Genomic DNA, 20,572 nt, shown 5'->3' on the forward strand with positions numbered 1-20,572 from the left:
CTGGTTAACACGGTGAAAGCCAGTCTCCACTAAAAATACAAAAACAAAATTAGCCAGGAGTGGAGTCTGGCGCCTGTAGTCCCAGCTACTCGGGAGGCTGAGGCAGGAGAATGGCGTGAACCCGGGAGGCGGAGGTTGCAGTGAGCCGAGATCACACCACTGCACTCCAGCCTGGGCGACAGAGCAAAACTCCGTCTCAAAAAAAAAAAAAAAAAAAAAAAGGGCAAAAATTTACAAAGACATTTCACCTAAGATATATGAATGGCCAAAAAGTACATGAAAAGATGCTTGGCATCATTAGCCATTAGGTAAATGCAAATTCAAACCATAATGAGATCCCACTTCACACCCACTAAAATAGCTATAATCAAAAAGACCTACAATAACAACTGCTGGCGAGATGAGGTGGAGAAATTGGAATCCTCATACATTGCTGGTAGGAATTTAAAAATGATAAAATCACTTTGGAAAACAGTTTGGCAGTTTCTTTAAAAGCGAAACCTATGTTTAACATATGAATCAGCAAACTCATTTCTCAGAATCTGTCCAAGAGAAATGACAGCCTATGTTTACAGAAAGGGCTGGAAGCGAATGTTTTACAGTAGCATTATCCATAACAGCTAAAAATTGGAAATCTGAATATACCCATCAACTGTAAATAAACAAAATGTGGTATATTCATACAATAAAAAATCGTTCAGCAATCAAAATTAATGAAGTACTAATTCATGCTACAAGATGGATAAACCTCAACAAATGCTAAGTATAATAAAAGAAAAGTACGAAGCAATTATAGGATTCCATTTAATGAAACATGCAGAAAGGCAAATCTTTATAGCTAGAAAGTTGTCTGCAGCTTCGGCAAGCCGAGGTAGGCAGATTACCTGAGCTCAGGCATTGGAGACCAGTCTGGGCAACATGGCAAAATCCCGTCCCTATTAAAAATACAAAAAATTAGCTGGGCGTGGTGGCGCATGCTTGTAGTCTCAGCTACTTAGGAAGCTGAGGAGGCTGAGGCATGAGAATCACTTGAACTCGGGAGGCAGAGGTTGCAATGAGCCGAGATCGCGCCACTGCACTCCAGCCTGGGCAACAGAGCAAAACTGTCTCAAAAAAAAAAAGAAAAAAAAAAGAAAGAAAGTTGTCTGGGGTTTGGATGCGAAAGAAAAATGACTACAAATGGACTTGAGGAATCTTTTTGGGGTGATAGAAATGTCCTTAAATTGGATTGGTAATGACTATACTATTCTATATATTTATTTAAATTCACCAGATTGTATACTTACAAGAGGTGAAAATTTTGAGGCCTAATTTCAGTGAAGCTATTTGGTTTTTCTTTCCTCCTTTCTTTTTTTTTTTTTTTTTTTTTTTTTTTTTTTTTTTTTTTTTTTTTGAGACAGCGTCTTACTCTGTCACCTAGGCCTAGGCTGGAGTGCAGCAGTGCAATCTCCGTTAACTGCAACCTCCGCCTCCCAGGTTCAAGTGATTATCCTGCCTCAGCCTCCCGAGTAGCTGGGATTACAGGTGCCCACCACCACACCCAGCTAATTTTTGTATTTTTAGTGGAGACGGGGTTTACCAGGTTGGCTAGGCTGGTCTCAAACTCCTGACCTCAGGTGATCCACCTGCCTCGGTCTCCCAAAGTCCTGGGATTACAGGCATGAGCCACCATGTCTGCCCTTTTTTTTTTTGACAGAGTCTTGCTCTGTTGCCCAGGCTGGAGTGCAGTGGCACGATCTTGGCTCACTGTAACCTCTGCCTCCTGGGTTGAAGCTATTCTCCTGTCTCAGCCTCCCAAGTAGCTGGGATTACAAGCACCCCCCACCATGCCCAGCTAATTTTTTGTGTTTTTAGTAAAGACAGGGTTTTGCCGTGTTGCCCAGGCTGGTCTCAAACTCCTGACCTCAGGTGATCCACCCACCTCGGCCTCCCAAAGTGCTGGGATTACAGGCATGATCCCACTGTGCCCAGCCAAAGCTATTTTTTTTAAAAACCAATAAGTGACAATGTGCCCCTTCAAAATGTATTAAAAATATATAATTATTTATTTAAAACATTTAAGAATTTGTATAAAAACATATTTACCATGCCTTCTCACATACTATATACTGAAGTTTAACATATTGGGAACATATATGTTAATTTGTGCCATTTTTATTTGTTTCTCAGAATAAATCTTCTCTTGCCATGTCTGTTTAATCAGAACTGTAAAATTATAAGATGAACAAAACAACACAACACAAAAACCTAAAATCATTTCTGACTGCTAGTCCTTGAGTGAGATTTTTTCTCAATATTGTACAATCAAAACAAATGCAGAAATAAATTTCAGGGGCTTACTACAGCTGATATCAGTAAACCTTTCTCACAAGGTTTTTGTGCTAAAAATACTGTTTTCGCTGTATAATTTCCTGATAAGCAAATGTTATAATTTTAGCACATAAAGTACTTGAATCAATAAATATATTATTATTATGTATTGTGATTATGCAATTAATTTTTAAAAGGTTTTTGTTGCTAAAACAAAAAATATCTGAATTATCCTGGATCATAGGCAATACAGTGAGATCAAGCTCAACTGCATTTTTACTAGTAAGCTGATTAGAAAGAAATTTAATTGAAAAGAATACCTTAATATCCTCTAAGGCTGCCATGAAGGTAGATGGGATTTTACTTCATATAGCAAAGGTGTGAATTAATTAATTAATTAATGTATTTATTTATTTATTTTGAGACATCATCTGGCTCTGTCGCCCAGGCTGGAGTGCTTGATCTTGGCTCACTGCAACCTCCACCTCCTGGATTCAAGCGATTCTCATGCCTCAGCCTCCCAAGTAGCTGGGACTACAGGTGTGTGCCACCACACCTGGCTAATTTTTGTATTTTTAATAGAGATGAGGTTTCACCATGTTGGCTAGACTGGCCTCAAACTCCTGACCTCACATGATCTGCCCGCCTCGGCCTCTCAACGTGCTGGGATTACAGGCATAAGCCACCATGCCCGGCCAAAGGTTTGAATTTTTAAAAAACATTTTCAAAAAATCAGATGTTCCATTTCCTTTTTCACTTGACATTTCATAGAAACAGAGTGCTCTTTGCCTTTTCCTGTTTCCTGTTGGCTGCAATTCAAGCCCAGGGACTGGAGTTCCTGTAGCTACCTTGGACTGTGAAATGACTTTGAGAATGGAAGTCACATATGGCAAAGCAACAAGACAGAAGGAGTGTGGATGCTTGAAACCATGAAATTGCTATACTGTCTTTGGAGTGACTGCTTCTATATTTCTTGAACATGAAAGATATAAATGTCTATTTTTTTCTCCCATTGTCTTACAGCTAAACTTGATCCTGAGATAGGAGTGATTCAGACAGAGAAAGCTGAAGGCACGAAGGCTGACATAGGAAAGCACTTGGCATCTTGAAAACATAGCAAGGTAAATGTAGCTGGAGTACCAGTAATGGGAGGGAAAATGGTAGGAGACAGGGTGGGAGTTAATGGGGTGCCAGATGGTGTAAGGCCTGGTGGCTCATTGGGACTTTGAGCTTTAATTTAGATGTGGGAAGCCATCAGAGAATTTTGAGAAGAAAAATGACCCAACTTGTCTATGTTTTAAAGGAATCTCTTTGTGGAGAATAGACTTATGCCAATGCTTAGAAGTCATCATATGGGTAGAATGAGTATTTATTACAATTACAATACTCTCTATACTTCTTTTACACATTTAAAATATTCTACCGCCAGGCATGGTGACTCACACCTGTAATCCCAGTGCCTTGGGAGGCTAAGGTGGGAGGATCACTTGAGACCAGGAGTTCAAGGCTGCAGTGAGCTATCATGGCACCACTGCACTCCAGCATGGGAAACAGAGTGAGACCCTGTCTCTAAAAATAAAAAATAAAATATTCTAGATTATAAAATTTCATGGAAAACTGATCACAGTCACATTTATTAACTGGCCAAAGCTAAAACTGAATCATTTGTAACTAATTTTACTGTAATATATCAGAATAAAGAACGTGTTAACTTAGAAGGGTTTGTTCTGGGCTATCCAGAAAACAGATAGGGTTCATATAATGTGTGGTTGGCTTGTTAGCAGCAGAACGTAACCAAAATATGTTAGTAGTGGCCAGTCCATACAGGTCTGCAGCAACCTCAGTTCTTGCATCCTCAGAAGAAAGAATTCGACAGAGGAGCGTAAGGCAGAGTGAGAGAGCAAGACAACTTTTAGAGCAGGAGCAAAAGTTTATCAAAAAGCTTTAGGGCAGTAATGAAAGGAAATAAAGTACACTTAGAAGAGGGTCAGGTGAGCAACTTGAGAAATTCCATGCACAGTTTGACCTTTGACTTGTGGTTTTACACCCTGGCATACTTCTGGGGTCTTAACGTCCCTTCTCCCCTGATTCTTCCCTTGGGGTGGGCTGTCTGCATGCACAGCGGCCTGTCAGCACTTGGGTGGGGCCCCATGTACAGTGTGTTTACTGAAGTTGTATGCATGCTCAACTGAGGTGTTTTTCTTTTACCAGTCAAATGTTCTCAGGAGGCCATATACCAGTTAAACTAGCATTTTGCCGCTTAGTGCCTATGCTTGATTGAGCCCATTCGCCCAGCTCCTGAGATCTTTATCAGGAAGCTGCTGATCACTAGTTTCAGGTGTTTCTATCTATTGGGAGACTGCCTTTCCCTGGCGCCAGCTGCCACCAATTACTATTTTGCAGAGTCGGTGTAACAACTGCCTGACCATCACCTGATGGTGGCCTGACATTCCTGGGTTGGGGGTGGGGGACTCTCCTGCCCTGCACATGTCTGACTGACTGACTACTGTAACAGACTAGAGAGCTCTGCATTGGAACTTGCCTCTGTGTTTTACTAACTTGGAGAGTGAGTTTGACTAAGTCAGTCATGTAACCTTCCTAATCTACCAAAATGTAGTCATCTTTACCTACAAAGATTTTGTGAGGATTAAGTGCTTAGCATTGTTCATTGTTCCTAGTACAGAATAATCATCCCATAAGTGGTGTCTTAATTATTTTTAATCACAACTACCAGAATCTGAGAATAGTTAACTACACTTGTAACACTGAATCAGGGCAATATAAAATTTCCAGGCATAAGGAAGTTTTTCTGTTATGAATGGAGACAGCTTCACACAAGGATTTTCCATTCTTTGATGCAAAAGCTCTCAAGTGCATCTGCTTTTTTTAAAAATCTGGTTAAGTTTGCTTGTGGAAGAAACTTGAGTATCTCAGTCATAGGAATGCCCATAAGAAAATCAATTAATTACCATTCTGATTCATACTTCAATTTCTTGTGATTCATAAATTATTATGAATCAGCAACTATGAATCTCATCAGCACTAGCATACTGAAAAGATCATTTCTGGGCCCACGTTTTACCTCCTGGAACGTTATGATACTCTTACACTGAAGATTAAAAAAAAAAAAAATCCCCTTTAGCATCAGACTGCGCAGGGGAAAATCAACCATTTTTAAATACACCAGAACATTCTGTTCTTCTTAACAAGACCTGCCTTTAAGAGAAACTATCTTATCAGAGGCTAACCTATTGAGGTTTTATGAGCACTTAAATGACCTCGGTGAAAGGAAATACCCAACCCCAAACCCCTCCAGCCATCCTGTCCTATTTAAGGTGGAAGGTTGGGGAGCCTGAGAGGCACTATGAAGTTCACAGCCTAGGGGCACAGGCTTACTTAAAAACCAAGACCTAATCATAGGACTGTAGAATATTACCCCCCACACCCCCCTCCACCACATCAGGAAAGGCCTAGCTACTAGAGTTCTTTTTACTCAGTACATCATGTCTGGCTTTCAACAACAACAAAAAAATACAAGGCATACTAAAAGGCAAAAAAGAGTTTGAACAGACAGAGCGCTAGAACCAGACACAGATATTTTAGGAAGGGTAGAATTATCAGAGTGGGAATTAAAAACAACTATGATTAATATGATAAAAGCTCTAATGGCGCCAGGCATAGTAGCTCACACCTATAATCCCACCATATTGGGAGGCTGAGGTGGAAGGACTGCTTGAGTGCAGGAGTTCAAGACCAGCCTGGGCAACATGGCAAAACCCTGTTTCTACAAAAAATACATAAATTAGCTGGGCATGGTGGCATATACCTGTAGTGCTAGCTACTCAGGAGGCTAAGGTAGGAGGATCCCCTGAGCCTGGAGAAGTCAAGGCTGCAGTGAGCAGTGATCACGTGACTGCACTCCAGCCTGAGCAACAAAGTGAGACCCTATCTCAAAATTAAATTAAATTAAATTAAAAACTAAAAAAAATGTTTAAATGGGCTGGGTGGGCTGGCATGTGGCTCTAGTCCTAGTTACTTGGGAGACTGAGGCAGGTGGATCAGTTGGGGCCTGGGGTTTGAGGTTAGTGAGCTATCATTACATTACCACACTCCAGTCTGGGTGATACAGTGAGACCCTGTCTCAAAAAATAAATAAGAGGCCAGGAGTTTAAGACCAGCCTCACCAACATAGTGAAACCGTCTCTACTAAGAATACAAAAATTAGCCTGGCATGGTGGCGTGTGCCTATAATCCCAGCTACTTGGCAGGATGAGGCATGAGAATTGCTTGAACATGGGAGGCACAGGTGCAGTGAGCCAAGATCACACCACTGCACTCCAGCCTGAGTGACACAGTAAGACTGTCTCAAAAAAAAAAAAAAAAATCATTTGTTTCTAGCTGGGCATGGTGGCTCATGCCTGTAATCCCAGCACTTTGGGAGGCCAAGGTGGGTGGATAACCTGAGGTTTACAGTTCAAGACCAACCTGGCCAACGTGGTGAAACCCCATCTACTAAAAATACAAAAAATTAGCTGGGCATGGTGGCACATGCCTATAATCCCAGCTACTCGGGAGGCTGAGATAGGAGAATAGCTTGAACCTAGGAGGCAGAGGATGCAGTAAGCTGAGATTGTGCCACTGCACTTCAGCCTAGGTGACAGAGCGAGACTCCATCTCCAAAAATAAAAATAAAAATAAATAAATAGGCTGGGCATGATGGCTCACACCTATAACCCCAGCACTTTGGGAAGCCCAGGCAGGAAAATCTGTTGAAGCTAGTTCGAGACTACCCTGCAGAACACAGCAAGCTCCAATCACTACAAAAAGTACAAAAAATACCCAGACACAGTGGTGCATGTCTATAGTCCCAGGTGCTCAGAAAGCTGAGGCAGGAGGATCACTTGAGCCCAGGAGTTTGAGGCTGCAGTGAGCTATGATCATGTCACTGCATTCCAGCCTGGGTGACAAAGTGAGACTATGCCTCTAAAAAAGAAAAAGAAAAAATAAAAAATAAATAAATGAAAGCTCCAATGGATAAAGTAGATGGCATGTAATAAGATAGATGGAAATTCTGAGAAAGAGTCAAAAAAATGCTAGAGATTAAAAATACTATGAAGATTGCTATTCACAATCTTTAGAGGTGACTAAACACAGCTGAGGAAAGATTCTCTGAGCTCGAGGATGTTCAGTAGAAACTGAAAAGCAAAGAGAAAAAAGACCCAAAAAAGAGGGAGCAAAATATTCAAGAACTGCGGGACGATTAAAAATATGTAACTTACAGAAAGAGAGAAAGGAACAAAAACTCTGTGTGTGTGTGTGTGTGTGTGTGTGTGTGTGTGTTTTATTTTTGAGACAGAATCTCACTCTGTTGCCCAGGCTGGAGTGCAGTGGTGTAATCTTAGCTCACTGCAACCTCTGCCTCCTGGATTCAAGTGATTCTCCTGCCTCAGCCTCCCTAGTAGCTGGGATAACAGGCTCCTGCCACCACGCCCAACTAATTTTTGTATTTTTAGTAAAGACGGAGTTTTACCATGTTGGCCAGGCTGGTCTCAAACTCCTGACCTCAGGTGATAAACCCACCTCGGCCTCCCAAAGTACTGGAATTATAGGCGTGAGCCACTGTGCCTAGCCAAAAACAGTATTTGAAACGATTATGAACTGAGAGTTTCTCCCAAATTAATGTTAGATACCAAACTACAGATTCAGGGAACTCAAAGGATACCAGGAAGAATAAATCCCAAGTAAATTACACATAGGTATATCATATTCAAACTACAGAATATCAAAGATAAAGAGAAAATCTTCAATGAAGCCAGAGGAGAAAACTATTCTTAACTATAGAGAAACAAAGATAAGAATTATATCTGACTTAATTAGAAACCATGCAAGCAGGAAGAGAATGCAGTATATTTAACATGTTGGTAGAAAAATAACACCAACTTAGAATTCTGTATACTGTGAAATTTTCCTTCTGATTTAAAGAAGAAATAGACTTTCTCAGACAAATAAACATCAAGGGAATTTGTTGTCAATACACCTGTCTTGCAGAAGTGTTTTTTAAAAGTTATTTTACGTTATTTTATTTTTTAAATAGAAGGCCCAGCATGGTGGCTCATGCCTGTAATCCCAGCAATTTGGGAGGCTGAAGTGCGCAGATCACTTGAACTCAGGAATTCAAAACCAGCCTGGGCAACATGGCAAAACCCCATCTCTACTAAAAATAAAAAAACTAGCCAGGTGTGGTGACGCACACACTGGTAGTCCTGGCTACTTGCGGGGCTGAGGTGGGAGGATGACTTGAGCCTGGGAGGTCAAGTCTGCAGTGAGCCCTGATCATGCCTATGCACTTCAGCCTGGGCAACAGAGTGAGACCTTGTCTCAAACAAACAAACAAAAACCTGGAGACATGGTCTCACTATATTGGCCAGCCTGGTTTAGAACTCTTGGCCTCAAGTGATCCTCCCACCTCAACCTCCTAAAGCGCTGGGATTACAGGCATTGGCCACCATGTCTGGCCAAAAGATGTTCTTCAAAGAGAAGAAAATTGATAAATGTCAGAAAATCAATAAAGGTCAGAAAATGAAAGCTACATAAAGAAAGGAGGAACATTAGTGTGCAGTGGCGCAATATTGGCTCACTGCAAGCTCCGCCTCCTGGGTTCATGCCATTCTTCTGCCTCAGCCTCCCAAGCAGCTAGGACTACAGGCACCTGTCACCACACCCAGCTGATTTTTTGTATTTTTAGTAGAGACAGGGTTTCACCATGTTAGCCAGGATGGTCTCGATCTCCTGACCTCGTGATCCACCCACCTCAACCTCCCAAAGTGCTGGGATTACAGGTGTGAGCCACCGCGCCCGGCCTATTTTTCTTATTCTTAATTGATCTAACAGATAACTGGTTAAAATAATAATAGTAACAATATACTCAATTATATATGTAGAAATTTTGAACTAAATAAAAATGAAAATATAATTAACAAAATTTGCAGGATGCAGCAATTGCAATAAAAGGGAAATTTACATCATTGGAAACATATATTAGAAAAAAACAACAAATCCAAAATCAATAGTCTATGTTACCACCTTGGAAAACTGGAAATAGAAGAACAAATTAAGAACAAATTAAGCAGAAGAAAAGAAATAATAAAAATCAAAAAAAACCAATGAAACTGAAAATTAATAGAGAAAATTAACAAAAAAACAAAAGCCAGTTATTTGAAAAGATCAATAAAATTTGCAAGTCTACAGTTACACTAACTACAAAAAAAAAAGAGAGAGGATATAATTACTAATATCAGAAATAAAAGAGAAGACATTGCCTAGTTGGCCGTGTCAGTAAAAGGTTTTTTAAAAAAAGAGTGGCCATCACTTAAAGACCCTATAGAGATTAAAAGGATAGTAACAAAACTGTTCTCACAAATTTGATAACCTAGATGAAATGGACCAATTCCTTGAAAGACGCAATCTGCCAAAATTCACACACACAAATTAGACAATCTGTAAAGATCCAGGATTATTTTAAAAATTGAATCAATAATTAATAAACTTCCAAAACAGAAAGTCCCTAGCCCCAGAGAGAGTCACTGGCAAATTATATCAAACATTTAAAGAAGCAGCTGTACAAGTTCTTTTTTTTTTTTAAAGACAGAGTCTCGCTCTGTCACCCAGGCTGGAGTGCAGTGGCATGATCTCGGCTCACTGCAAGCTCCACCTCCCAGGTTCATGCCATTCTCCTGCCTCAGCCTCCCAAGTAGCTGGGACTACAGGCACCCGCCACCACGCCCGGCTAATTTTTTGTATTTTTAGTAGAGACGGGGTTTCACCGTGTTAACCAGGATGGTCTCGATCTCCTGACCTCATGATCCACCCACCTCAGCCTCCCAAAGTGCTGGGATTACAGGTGTGAGCTACCACGCCAGGCCACAGGTTCTTTATAATGTCTTTTAGGAGACAGAAATAGAGGGAATACTTCCTAACTCCCTAGCTACTCAAGGACCAGGGAGGACCATTGTGGGCTTCACCTGGGAGCTGGTTAGAAATCCAGTGTCTGTGCTTGCTTTGAGAGCACATACACTAAAATTGGAACAATTCAGAGAAGATTAGCATGCTCCCTCTACACAAAGACAATACACAAATTTGTGAAGTGTTCCATATTTAATAAAAACACATTTTTAAAACATGCAGAATCTTGCGCCTCAGTATAGGCCTACACTCAAAACCTGCAAGTTCGTCAAGATCCACAAGTCATTCATATGTACATTAAGTATTAAGAAGTACTGGTCCTCAAACTATCTGCATACTGGAGTCCCCAGTATAAATCAGAAGAAATTCTGATTTAATTGGTATGAGTGTGGCCTGGGCTTTGGGATTTTTAAAAGCTACCTCAGGCAATTTTAAAATTCAGCAAAATCTAAAGAGAGGTCTTAGAAGCCAAGATCACAGAATGAATATCGGTGAAGTATCATTTTGCTTACCTCAAAGGGTTTTATCAATGGCAGTATTCCATGGGCTGCCATCTAATCTGCTACTACTGGATAAAATCTCATAATGTCCCTCGTCAACTTTCCACCAAGAAATTTGAGAGTCTAGGCTTTATGTGATGACTTACATCTGTAATCCCATCACCTTGGGAGGCTGAGGCAGGGGAAGTGCTTGAGGCCAGGAGCTCAAGACCTACCAGTGCAACATAGGAGCACCCCATCTCTACAATTTTTTATATATATATATAAAAATTAGCTGGGCATGGTAGTGTTGTAGGACTTTCTTCTTAGGGTTCTTGTCACACAACCAGTAAAGATTAGGCTTGCAGACATTTTGAAGGGTGAGAAAAACGGAATTTATTGAGTGAAAAGGAAAAAGGGGAAACAGGGACTGAAAACAAAGTGAGAGTCCTACTAGCTGGTCTCTGGCCTCACAGATTGAATCACAGGTTACCACCCTAGAACAGGAGAGAGTCCAGGCTCCTCCCCACTGCAAAGGGCTCAAACTTCCACCCCATTCTCCCAGTGTACAGGCTGGTCAGAGGTTCTCCGGGGACCCCTTTATACTTGGTTGTCTCAGTAGTACACACCTGTAATCCTAGCTACTCAGGAGGCTGAGGCAGGAGGATCACTGGAGCCCAGGAGTTGGAGGTTACAGTGAGCCTTGATCACACCACTGCACTCCAGCCAGGCCAACAGAGAGGGACCCTGTCTCTAAAAATAGTAAATAAATAATAAAATAAATTCGAGAGATTATATTTTTAGAAATATTTGTTTCAATAGTTTACTAGCATAGAACTCTGTACTTTACCTTTTCTCTTTCCCTTCCACCCAAATTCTTTGCACTAATAGGGTAGGTTTCCATTTAAATAGATGTAAATTAATTAATTAAAAATGTTTTATTTAGCCTGCTATTAAGTCACAAATTACTCTTTAATTTAATGAAACTAGTGTTCAGCAAAATGCCAGTTTAATGGGGTTCCAACTTAAAACCAATAAAACATTGAGGGTAATTCAAAAGATTGTATTGCAAATTACTCAGGAACTGGAGAGGTGAGAAGAGAGCGGGGGGATGGAATTGAGGAGGAGGCGAAAAGATGAAAGAACCAAGGGAGAGACCAGAGAAAGGAATACTCCCCTGTTCTTTTTGGTTTTGTAAACTGTTAATGACAAGTGGATTCTAGTAGCTGAATTCGATGATCCAGGGCCCCAACAACCTGACAGTCATGGCTGGTTTCCACAGTTAACAAAATGGAGAACTGTTTATTCAAAGGGGTTTAATTAGAAGTTCGAATATTGGAGCTTAAATATAACTTGAGAGGTATGCCTAAAAATCTTAGGCCAGGTGCGGTGGCTCATTCCTGTAATCCCAGCACTTTAGGAGGCCAAGGCAGGTGGGTCACCTCAGGCCAGGAGTTCGAGACTAGCCTGGCCAAAATGACGAAACCCTGTCTCTACTAAAAATACAAAAATTAGTTGCGTGTGGTGGCAGGCACCTGTAATCCCAGCTGCTTGGGAAGCTGAGGCAGGAGAATCGCTTGAACCCAGGAGGCAGAGGGTGCAGTGAGCCAAGATCACACCATTGCACTCCAGCCTGGGTGACAAGAGCAAAACTCTGTTTCAAAAAAAAAAAACAAACAAACTCAAACTCATGTTTAAGACTTTCCTTAAACATGAGAAGGCAAAGGGGCAACTAAATTTTTCTGATGTTATCGGAGTAAAATTATTCCAGTGACACAAGATTTTTTTTTTTTTTAACAGATTACCCTGAGATACTTACTCTCTACTTTTGTACCAGAAAAACTTAAAGTCACAGCTGGACCAAAGGTATGTCAGTTCCAAACTTGAAAAGAAAAGGTAACTCTCTAAATACAATTATTCCTTTTTAATCACTTTGCAAATTTTCTCTTTCCTCTTCTGTTTCTCTAGTTCTTTTCTTCAAGTAGAAAATGATTTTGTTTGCTTTGCAAAGACCTACACACCTCAGCTGTAAAGAATTCCAAGCTGAACGGGCTTCGTGGCTCGCGCCTGTAATCCCAGCACTTTGGGAGTCCGAGGCGGGTGGATCACAGGGTCAAGAGATCGAGAATATCCCGGCCAACATGGTGAAACCCCGTCTCTACTAAAAATACAAAAAATTAGCCGGGCATGGTGACAGGCGCCTGTAGTCCCAGCTACTCGGGAGGCTGAGGCAGGATAGTCGCCTGAACCTGGGAGGCGCAGGTTGCAGTGAGCTGAGATCATGCCACTGCACTCCATCCTGGCGACAGAGCAAGACTCCATCTCAAACAAACAAACAAAAGGAATTCAAGCCAGGCAGTTGTCTGCTGCAGAACATATAATTTTGATGATATATGTTTAGTGTGCCATTTGGACATGGAGAATAACTTTGCTATAGATATTCAATATAACCAAGAGCATAGGCATAAAATACTCACTCACAGTCGCCAATAGTTCCAAGTGTATGCACAAGTTTTGCACATCTTCAGTGTATTTTAGATCCTAGATCAGTTAGCCTTACTTGGTAATGCAAGAAAGCTTCATTTTATTTTGTTTGTTCTGTTGCCTTAAAATAAAGAGAGATAGTTGACAGTGTTTTAAAGGAATAAGAAGAGTGGTTGCTTTTGGCAGAAGGGAATTTGTCATTCTCTCCATCAGAGAAGGATTAATTGTATTGTTTTGGAGACAGTGGGGATTAGGATGGGAATATTTGAATTTCATTATTAGAGTAGGTGGGTGCTGCATAAAAATATACTTGAACCTAAAGTCCTATGCTGCCAAAATATTTGCCAGTTAAGTGCAAAATACATTTGCAAATCCCCCAAAACAGGAAGACCAGAGTGTCTTGAACAATGTTGCTCAGTGTCTTGAGAGTACTGCCAATTCTTATTCTTGGCTTTGTTTTCTGAAAGCTGCTTCCTCTTTGGCCAGGAGTTGTTCACCTTTTCCTGAAGCACGTCTACCAACAGGGGCACACTAGGAAATCTCTAATGAATTCCTGTAGTTTTATTTCCTTCAAATTCCACTGGCAGAGAACTTGACAGTGTGGTGAAATAACTAAAGATGTTAGTACTTGGGCTTTTCCCTACAAAATTATTGAAAAGTCTTCCAAACACACCAGCAGATTCCTCTTCCAAGTCTCAGGACAATCTTAATCTTAAAATGCATAAGCATTAAACCCCTAAGATATGTGTTCCAATTATGTTTTGAATTATGTTTTGAAAGTTGTTTTCTCTGAAAAAGTAGGGATCTAAAATTTTCTTTTCACACTACCTTTCCATATACACAGAGACTCCAACTAACTTGGCATTAAAAATAAAAACTATAATATAAATGACCCATAGATGCACACTTTATTCTGAAAACTTACCATTCTGTTCCACTTTCATGAAGTTACTCTTACCCTTTGTATGTCCCATCAGTTCTTCCTTTACAATGTTTGAGGAATTTGTCTCTCTCCATAACCTCTAACCTTACTTTATCTTAGCCCTTTATCATTTTATCTTTTTTTTATTTATTTTTTTTGAGACAGAGTCTCACTCTGTTGCCCAGGCTGGAGTGCAGTGGCACGATCTTGGCTCACTGCAACCTCTGCCTCCTGGATTCACGCCATTCTCCTGCCTCAGCCTCCCGAGTAGCTGGGACTACAGGTGCACACCACCATGCCTGACCAATTTTTGTATTTAAAGTAGAGATGGGGCTTCTCCATGTTGGCCAGGATGGTGTCGATCTCTTGACCTCATGATCCACCCACCTCAGCCTCCCAAAGTGCTGGAATTATAGGAGTGAGCCACCGCACCCAGCCACCCTTTATCATTTTATATCTGGGCTGTCTTCCAAGCTAGTCTCTGCCAACAATACTTTATTCTCTAATCCAACCTAAACTGTCCTGTACCCTGTCTCCAGTATAATCTTTATTCCGGAACTATAAAACTCTTTCTTCATATTGTTGCCTGTTGAAAATCTGCTAGTTCTTCTCCCAACTGAAAGAATCAAGTCCTGGCCAGGTGCGGTGACCTGTAATCCCAGCATTTTGGGAGGCCAAGGTGAGAGCTTTGCTTGAAGCCAGGAGTTCAGCACCAGCCTGGGCAAAAGAGCAAGCCCCTGTCTTTAAAAAAATAAACGAATCGGCCGGGCGCGGTGGCTCAAGCCTGTAATCCCAGCACTTTGGGAGGCCGAGACGGGTGGATCACGAGGTCAGGAGATCAAGACCATCCTGGCTAACCCGGTGAAGAAACCCCGTCTCTACTAAAAAATACAAAAATCTAGCCGGGCGAGGTGGCGGGCGCCTGTAGTCCCAGCTACTCGGGAGTCTTGAGGCAGGAGAATGGCGTGAACCCGGGAGGTGGAGCTTGCAGTGAGCTGAGATCCGGCCACTGCACTCCAGCCTGGGCGACAGAGCGAGACTCCGCCTCAAAAAAAAAATAAAAATAAAAATAAAAAATAAAATAAATAAATAAATAAATGAATCAAGTCCAAACTCCTGACCCTTGGAAGCATGGCCACCACATCGTGATGCTACAAGCCTTTCTCCACTCTTCTTTTTTTTTTTTTAATTTTTTTGTAAAAAAAATTTATTTCATTTTTCATTACAACAAAATAATAAAAATGATAGTTGGATGCCATGAAGTGGGTGGCAATGCCTTAACTGTAAGCTTGTTGTCAGGCCCGAGGGTCTCTTCCACCCTTGTCAAGAGAAGTGTTAACCTTCTCTCCTTTCATACAGTACTCCCCACTCTTCTTTTCTAAGACACTTAGGCATCTCACAATCATGCCTCTTATTTTCTCACTTCCATCTTTTGTTCACACTCTTGCTACTCGTGCTATTCCCTGTTGTCATATTTTTAAATCCAATGTATTAATTTTCATACCTAGATCTAGGCCCACCTTCTCCATGAAGCCTTGCTTCACTACCACTGTAGCCCACAGTGGTCTCGTCTTCCTTTGAGCCCTTAATATTTATTCTTGAAACAATGAAACCAATAATCTTATAGACAGGTTTTTTTGTACAAACATAGAAATTGACCCTGATAGTCTTAAAGTTTAAGACTTATATTTGTTTTATCTGAGTTCTTTCCTAAGGAAAGAACCCCAAGGCCTCTCAAAAAGCATCAAAGAACTGAAACTCACCAGACCGTCACATCCAGACAATGAGACACCAGATCCCTTATTCATCAGGATTGCTTCCTTAGGCCTCCCCAGTTCCTATTTTCCTACACATTGTTGCATTTCTTCTCTGCTATATACACCCCTAATTTTAGTTGGTCAGGGAGAAGGATTTGAGACTGAGCCTGTATCTCCTCAGCTGCAGCACCCAATTAAAGCCTTCTTCCTTAGCAATACTTGTCTCAGTGATTGGCTTTCTGTGTGGTGAGCAGCAGGACCCTAGACCAAACCCCTGGTGTTTTGGTAACATTCTCACTTCTATTCATTTAGCAGCTTATCATTTAATGACTCTTTCCTATCTCCAAAACCATTTCATTTTAGAAATGTTTACATCTTATTCTCACAACTATTATACATCATGATCTCTTCCATTCATTGAACAAATACATACTGGATTTACTGAGTGCCAGGTACAATGGTAGGTATGGGAGAAAGTCCCTGTTTTCTCATTAAACTGCAGTTCACAAAGCAGTGTTTTGTTGTTGTTTGAGACAGAGTCACACTCTGTCACCCAGACTGGAGTGCGGTGACACAGTTTTAGCTCACCGCAACCTCTGCCTCCTGGGCTCAGGTGATTCTCCTGCCTCAGCCTCCCAAGTAGCTGTAACTACAGGTATGCACCACCACACGCAGCTAATTTGTATATTTTCAGTAGAGACAGGGTTTCACCATGTTGGCCAGGTTGGTCTCCAACTCCTGACCTCAGGTGATCCACCCACTTTGGCCTCCCAAAGTGCTAGGATTACATGTGTGAGTCACTGCGCCCAGTCTCAAAGCAGTGCATTTTTATGCATAACAAGTATTTACTTTATGCATAACAAGTATTTACTGCTTTACTTGAGACCCCTGCCACACTCTTCATAATCCAATGGAGAAATCTCTAGAACATTAAAGAGTACTAAAAGACTAGAAAGATGAGCTTTTATTAACTTTTTCTGGGCTTTTAACACTACAGAGTTACCAGCTATTACATGAGTTCAATTGGACTTCCTACTTACTGATTTTTTTTAAATCACATTTTAACATTATCATCAGAGGCAGAATCTGTAAAGTGGTATAATATGGTTTCCTATGAAGTGGCATACACAGGTTTACATCCTAGTCTTCTTCTTTTTAACTGAAATCTTAGTGACATGAAACTGTGGACAACTGGAAAAAAAGTCTTTCTGTGCGAGGACAAGAAATCTGCTATTGGGTGATGAGATATATTAATTTTGAGCTTTTTTGATCTCCTCGAGGGATATTTTTCTTTTTCTTCTCTTGAGACAGTGTCTTGCTGTGTCACCCAGAGCTCGAGTGCAGTGGCATAATCTCAGCTCACTGCAGCCTTGCACTCCTGGATTCAAGCAGTCCTCCTGCCTCAGCCTCCCTAGTGGAGAATATAGGCATGCCCTGGTATACCTGGCTAATTTTTTTACTTTTAGTAGAGACGAGGTCTCACTATGTTATGTGGGCTAGTCTCGAACTCCTGAGCTCAAACAATCCTCCCACCTGAGCCTCCCAGAGTGCTGGAATTACAGGCATAGCCACTGCACCCAACCTCATTTTGTTTTTTTTCAATATCCCTGTCAGGGCACAATGAGGGATATTTTTGTTGGCTGAAAAGTATTCAAATGTTTATGTGGATTTTAGAAATTAATATCTGATAATTAAAGTTGTAAATTGAAGACTACTTCTTCTTAGGGCTGTAAATTCAGTGTGCAAATATGATTGCTCTATCAGTAAGTGTAGCAAATTTCAGTATTCACTTCCAAGGAATCTCTCAATAATGGTTTGGTCTAATTTATAATCTTAGTTCATTAAACATTTCCAAATACTTTAAACTGTACTTGGAAGTTTAAAACATCCAGTTCCTTAGAGTGTCATTGGGATTGCCCTAGACCACCTCTATGTTTAGAGATTCACTGAAACAATTTACATAATTCAGTATATATAACCATTCTACTCACAGCTAAGATTTATTACTATTACAACAACGTTGCAAGGATACACAGCTGGATGATAGAGATGGGATTTCACCATGTTGACCAGGCTGGTCTCGAACTCCTGACCTCAGGTGATCTACCTGCCTCAGCCTCTCAAAGTGCTGGGATTACAGGTGTGAGCCACCACTCAGGGAAAGCTATAGGGAGAGTCTGGAGAAATCCATGGGCAAGCTTCCTCAAGCTCTCTCCTTCCCATGAAGGGTCACACAGAGCACACACTTCCCCCAGCAATGAAAATGCAACATGTGTGCAATACTTTGGCCCGGGGAACTCCACTAGAGACTTAGGGCCCAAGGTTTTTAGGAGGGCTGGTCATGTAGATACACTCTGAAACCGAAATTTCAGAGTCTCGGAAGGAAAGAAAGCAAGTGTGTGATCCATCCTCATCAGTTAACTGATAACTGGGGACACTGTGAAGCAACTTCCAGATGCTCCCTAAGAATCAAACTCAAAAGCAGGCCTTTCTAAGGATAGCAGCCTCAAACAGATCTGCTCTGTTAACTTTTTTCTGCATACAAGGTACTTCCATTTTCTAATTTAAAAAACTAAACTTTCCCAAGTGCTCAAGCAACCCAGACAAAGCAAATAAATCGAAATCATAAACATGGCCAACCTTACTTATTTTAAGTACGCCAAACTTGTAGTATTGCAACTTTAAATCAAAAGCCTAAATTACTTATTTAATTATAACATTTGAAATTGAACTGACAAAATTGGTCTTAACCTGGGAGGCGGAGATTACAGTGAGGCGAGATCATACCTCTGCACTCCAGCCTGGGTGACAGAGTGAGACTGTCTCAAAAAAACAAAACAAAACAGTTCATACCTTGGCCGGGTGCAGTGGCTTAAGCCTATAATCTCAGCACTTTGGGAGGCTGAGGCAGTCGGATCACTTGAGGTCAGTTCAATACCAGACTGGCCAACATGGCGAAACCCTGTCTCTACCAAAAATACAAAAATTAGCCGAGTGTCGTGGCACGCACCTGCAATTCCAGCTACTTGGGAGACTGAGGCACAAGAATCACTTGAACCTGGGAGGCAGAGGTTGCAGTGAGCAGAGATCGCACCACTGCGCTCCAGCCTGGGCGACAGAGTGAGACTCCATCTCAAAAACAAACAAACAAACTAAACAAAAACAAAATAAATAAAAACAAAATCCAGGCCAGGCGTGGTGGCTCATGCCTGTAATCCCAGCACTTTGAGAGGCTGAGGCAGGTAGACCACCTGAGGTCAGGAGTTCAAGACCAGCCTGGCCAACATGGTGAAATCTCATCTCTAATAAAATACAAAAATTAGCCAGGCGTGGTGGTGAGCACCTGCAATCCCAGCTACTCAGGAGGCAGAAGAATTGCTTGAACCTGGGAGCTGGAGGTTGCAGTGAGCTGAGGTCATGCCACTGCACTCCAGCGTGGGTGAGAGTGAGACTCCGTTTCTAAAAAAAAAAAATACAAAACAAAAACAAAAAACAAAGTTCATACCTCTTTCTATAAGTAAAAAATAAACATTTTAAGTGAAAGAAAATATTTTTTTCAGTTTGATTGGCAGGGGTTGTGTTGGTGGTAGCAATGTTATGTAAAATAATAAGTGATGATAAGTTTTAGATTCAAGCTACATGGTAGTAGCAATATACTATGCTCTTCCTTTGCCAAAGATAACCTAAAGATAAAACTAATAAACAGAGTCCTCTCTGCTATTCACCGTTTTCCCCAGTTGCCAGTTATTTTTGACTCAGTTATTTTTGACTGAATACGTTTTTTGCTTTTGTACCCTAGTGGTAGATCCCTCTTTGAATACATCTTTTTCTTTTTCTTTTTTTTTTTTTGAGACAGAGTGTCGCTCTGTCGCCCAGGCTGGAGTTCAGTGGCTGGATCTCAGCTCACTGCAAGCTCCGCCTCCTGGGTTTACACCATTCTCCTGCCTCAGCCTCCCGAGTAGCTGGGACTACAGGTGCCCACCACCACGCCCGGCTGAATGCATCTTAAAGATGTGTCTTATAAAACAAAACAAAACAACCTAAGCATCCTGTATAAGACTATTACCTTGTGGGTATTTCTACAGGTGTAGAATCCTAATGCACATATAAGTTGGTAATAAAATGTGTTTTGATTGAATTGGATACAATTAGGTTAAAGGTGTAAGTAATGTAAGTAATCCTACACACACACACACACACACGTATATACGTTTAAGACAGTGCCTCTCTATGTTGCCTAAGTGGGACTGGAACTCCTGAGCTCAAGCAACCTTCCTGCCTCGACCTCCAGTGGCTGGGACTGCAGGCAGGAACCACTGTGCCTGGCTAGTAAGGCAATATTTTTGTGTTTGTTGAAGGGGAGTAAAATAAATTGTAAAATCTATTTGTAGTTTATTTTGAAATGCTCTCCCCAGCAGCCTTACCTTCTCCTTATTTTCTTGAGGTGCTATTTACATTCATCCCATTCAGTGAGGATGAAGGATGTTGTTCTAAAGCAAAAAGAATGGTAGAAATAAGCCCCATATGGTTAAAAATGTGCTGGAGCTGTAAACAGATACTTTTTTTTAGAGATGGGATCTTGCTCTGTTGCCCAGGCTGGAGTGCAGTGGTACAATCATAGCTCACTGCAGCCTCAAACCTCAGCCTCCTGAGTACCT

General features: G+C 41.2%; 2 protein-coding genes and 2 non-coding genes across 6 annotated transcripts in view; 2 read left to right on the forward strand and 2 right to left on the reverse strand.

Moving 5' to 3' along the window:
* Positions 1-20,572, reverse strand: part of ABCG2 (ATP binding cassette subfamily G member 2 (JR blood group)) — a 144,046-nt gene that overhangs the window by 100,903 nt on the left and 22,571 nt on the right. The window contains exon 1 of one of the 2 annotated variants that reach the window (XM_073017474.1): positions 885-913. The exons of the other annotated variant lie outside the window; for it this stretch is intronic. Coding sequence (XP_072873575.1) covers positions 885-898 — 14 coding nt within the window. The 5' untranslated portion in view covers positions 899-913. Of the gene's footprint in view, positions 1-884; positions 914-20,572 lie in introns of those variants that run through there. 2 annotated transcript variants of the gene reach the window in all.
* LOC103235948 (cystatin-B-like) overlaps positions 2,574-20,572 on the forward strand; it is a 33,529-nt gene continuing 15,530 nt past the window's right edge. Inside the window, exons 1-3 of one of the 2 annotated variants that reach the window (XR_497979.3) lie at positions 2,574-3,431; positions 12,552-12,617; positions 12,720-13,355. The gene's annotated coding sequence lies outside the window, so the exon portion shown is untranslated. Of the gene's footprint in view, positions 3,432-12,551; positions 12,618-12,719; positions 13,356-20,572 lie in introns of those variants that run through there. The other variant, XM_073017476.1, reaches the window with a different exon arrangement.
* On the forward strand, positions 10,360-10,468 carry LOC119623971 (U6 spliceosomal RNA). Its single transcript, XR_005240073.2, has one exon. It is a non-coding gene; the product is annotated as a U6 spliceosomal RNA (small nuclear RNA).
* Positions 15,394-15,519, reverse strand: LOC119624071 (U6atac minor spliceosomal RNA). Its single transcript, XR_005240160.1, has one exon. It is a non-coding gene; the product is annotated as a U6atac minor spliceosomal RNA (small nuclear RNA).

The sequence above is a fragment of the Chlorocebus sabaeus genome, chromosome 7, assembly GCF_047675955.1.
Source record: "Chlorocebus sabaeus isolate Y175 chromosome 7, mChlSab1.0.hap1, whole genome shotgun sequence".
Taxonomy (NCBI): domain Eukaryota; kingdom Metazoa; phylum Chordata; class Mammalia; order Primates; family Cercopithecidae; genus Chlorocebus; species Chlorocebus sabaeus.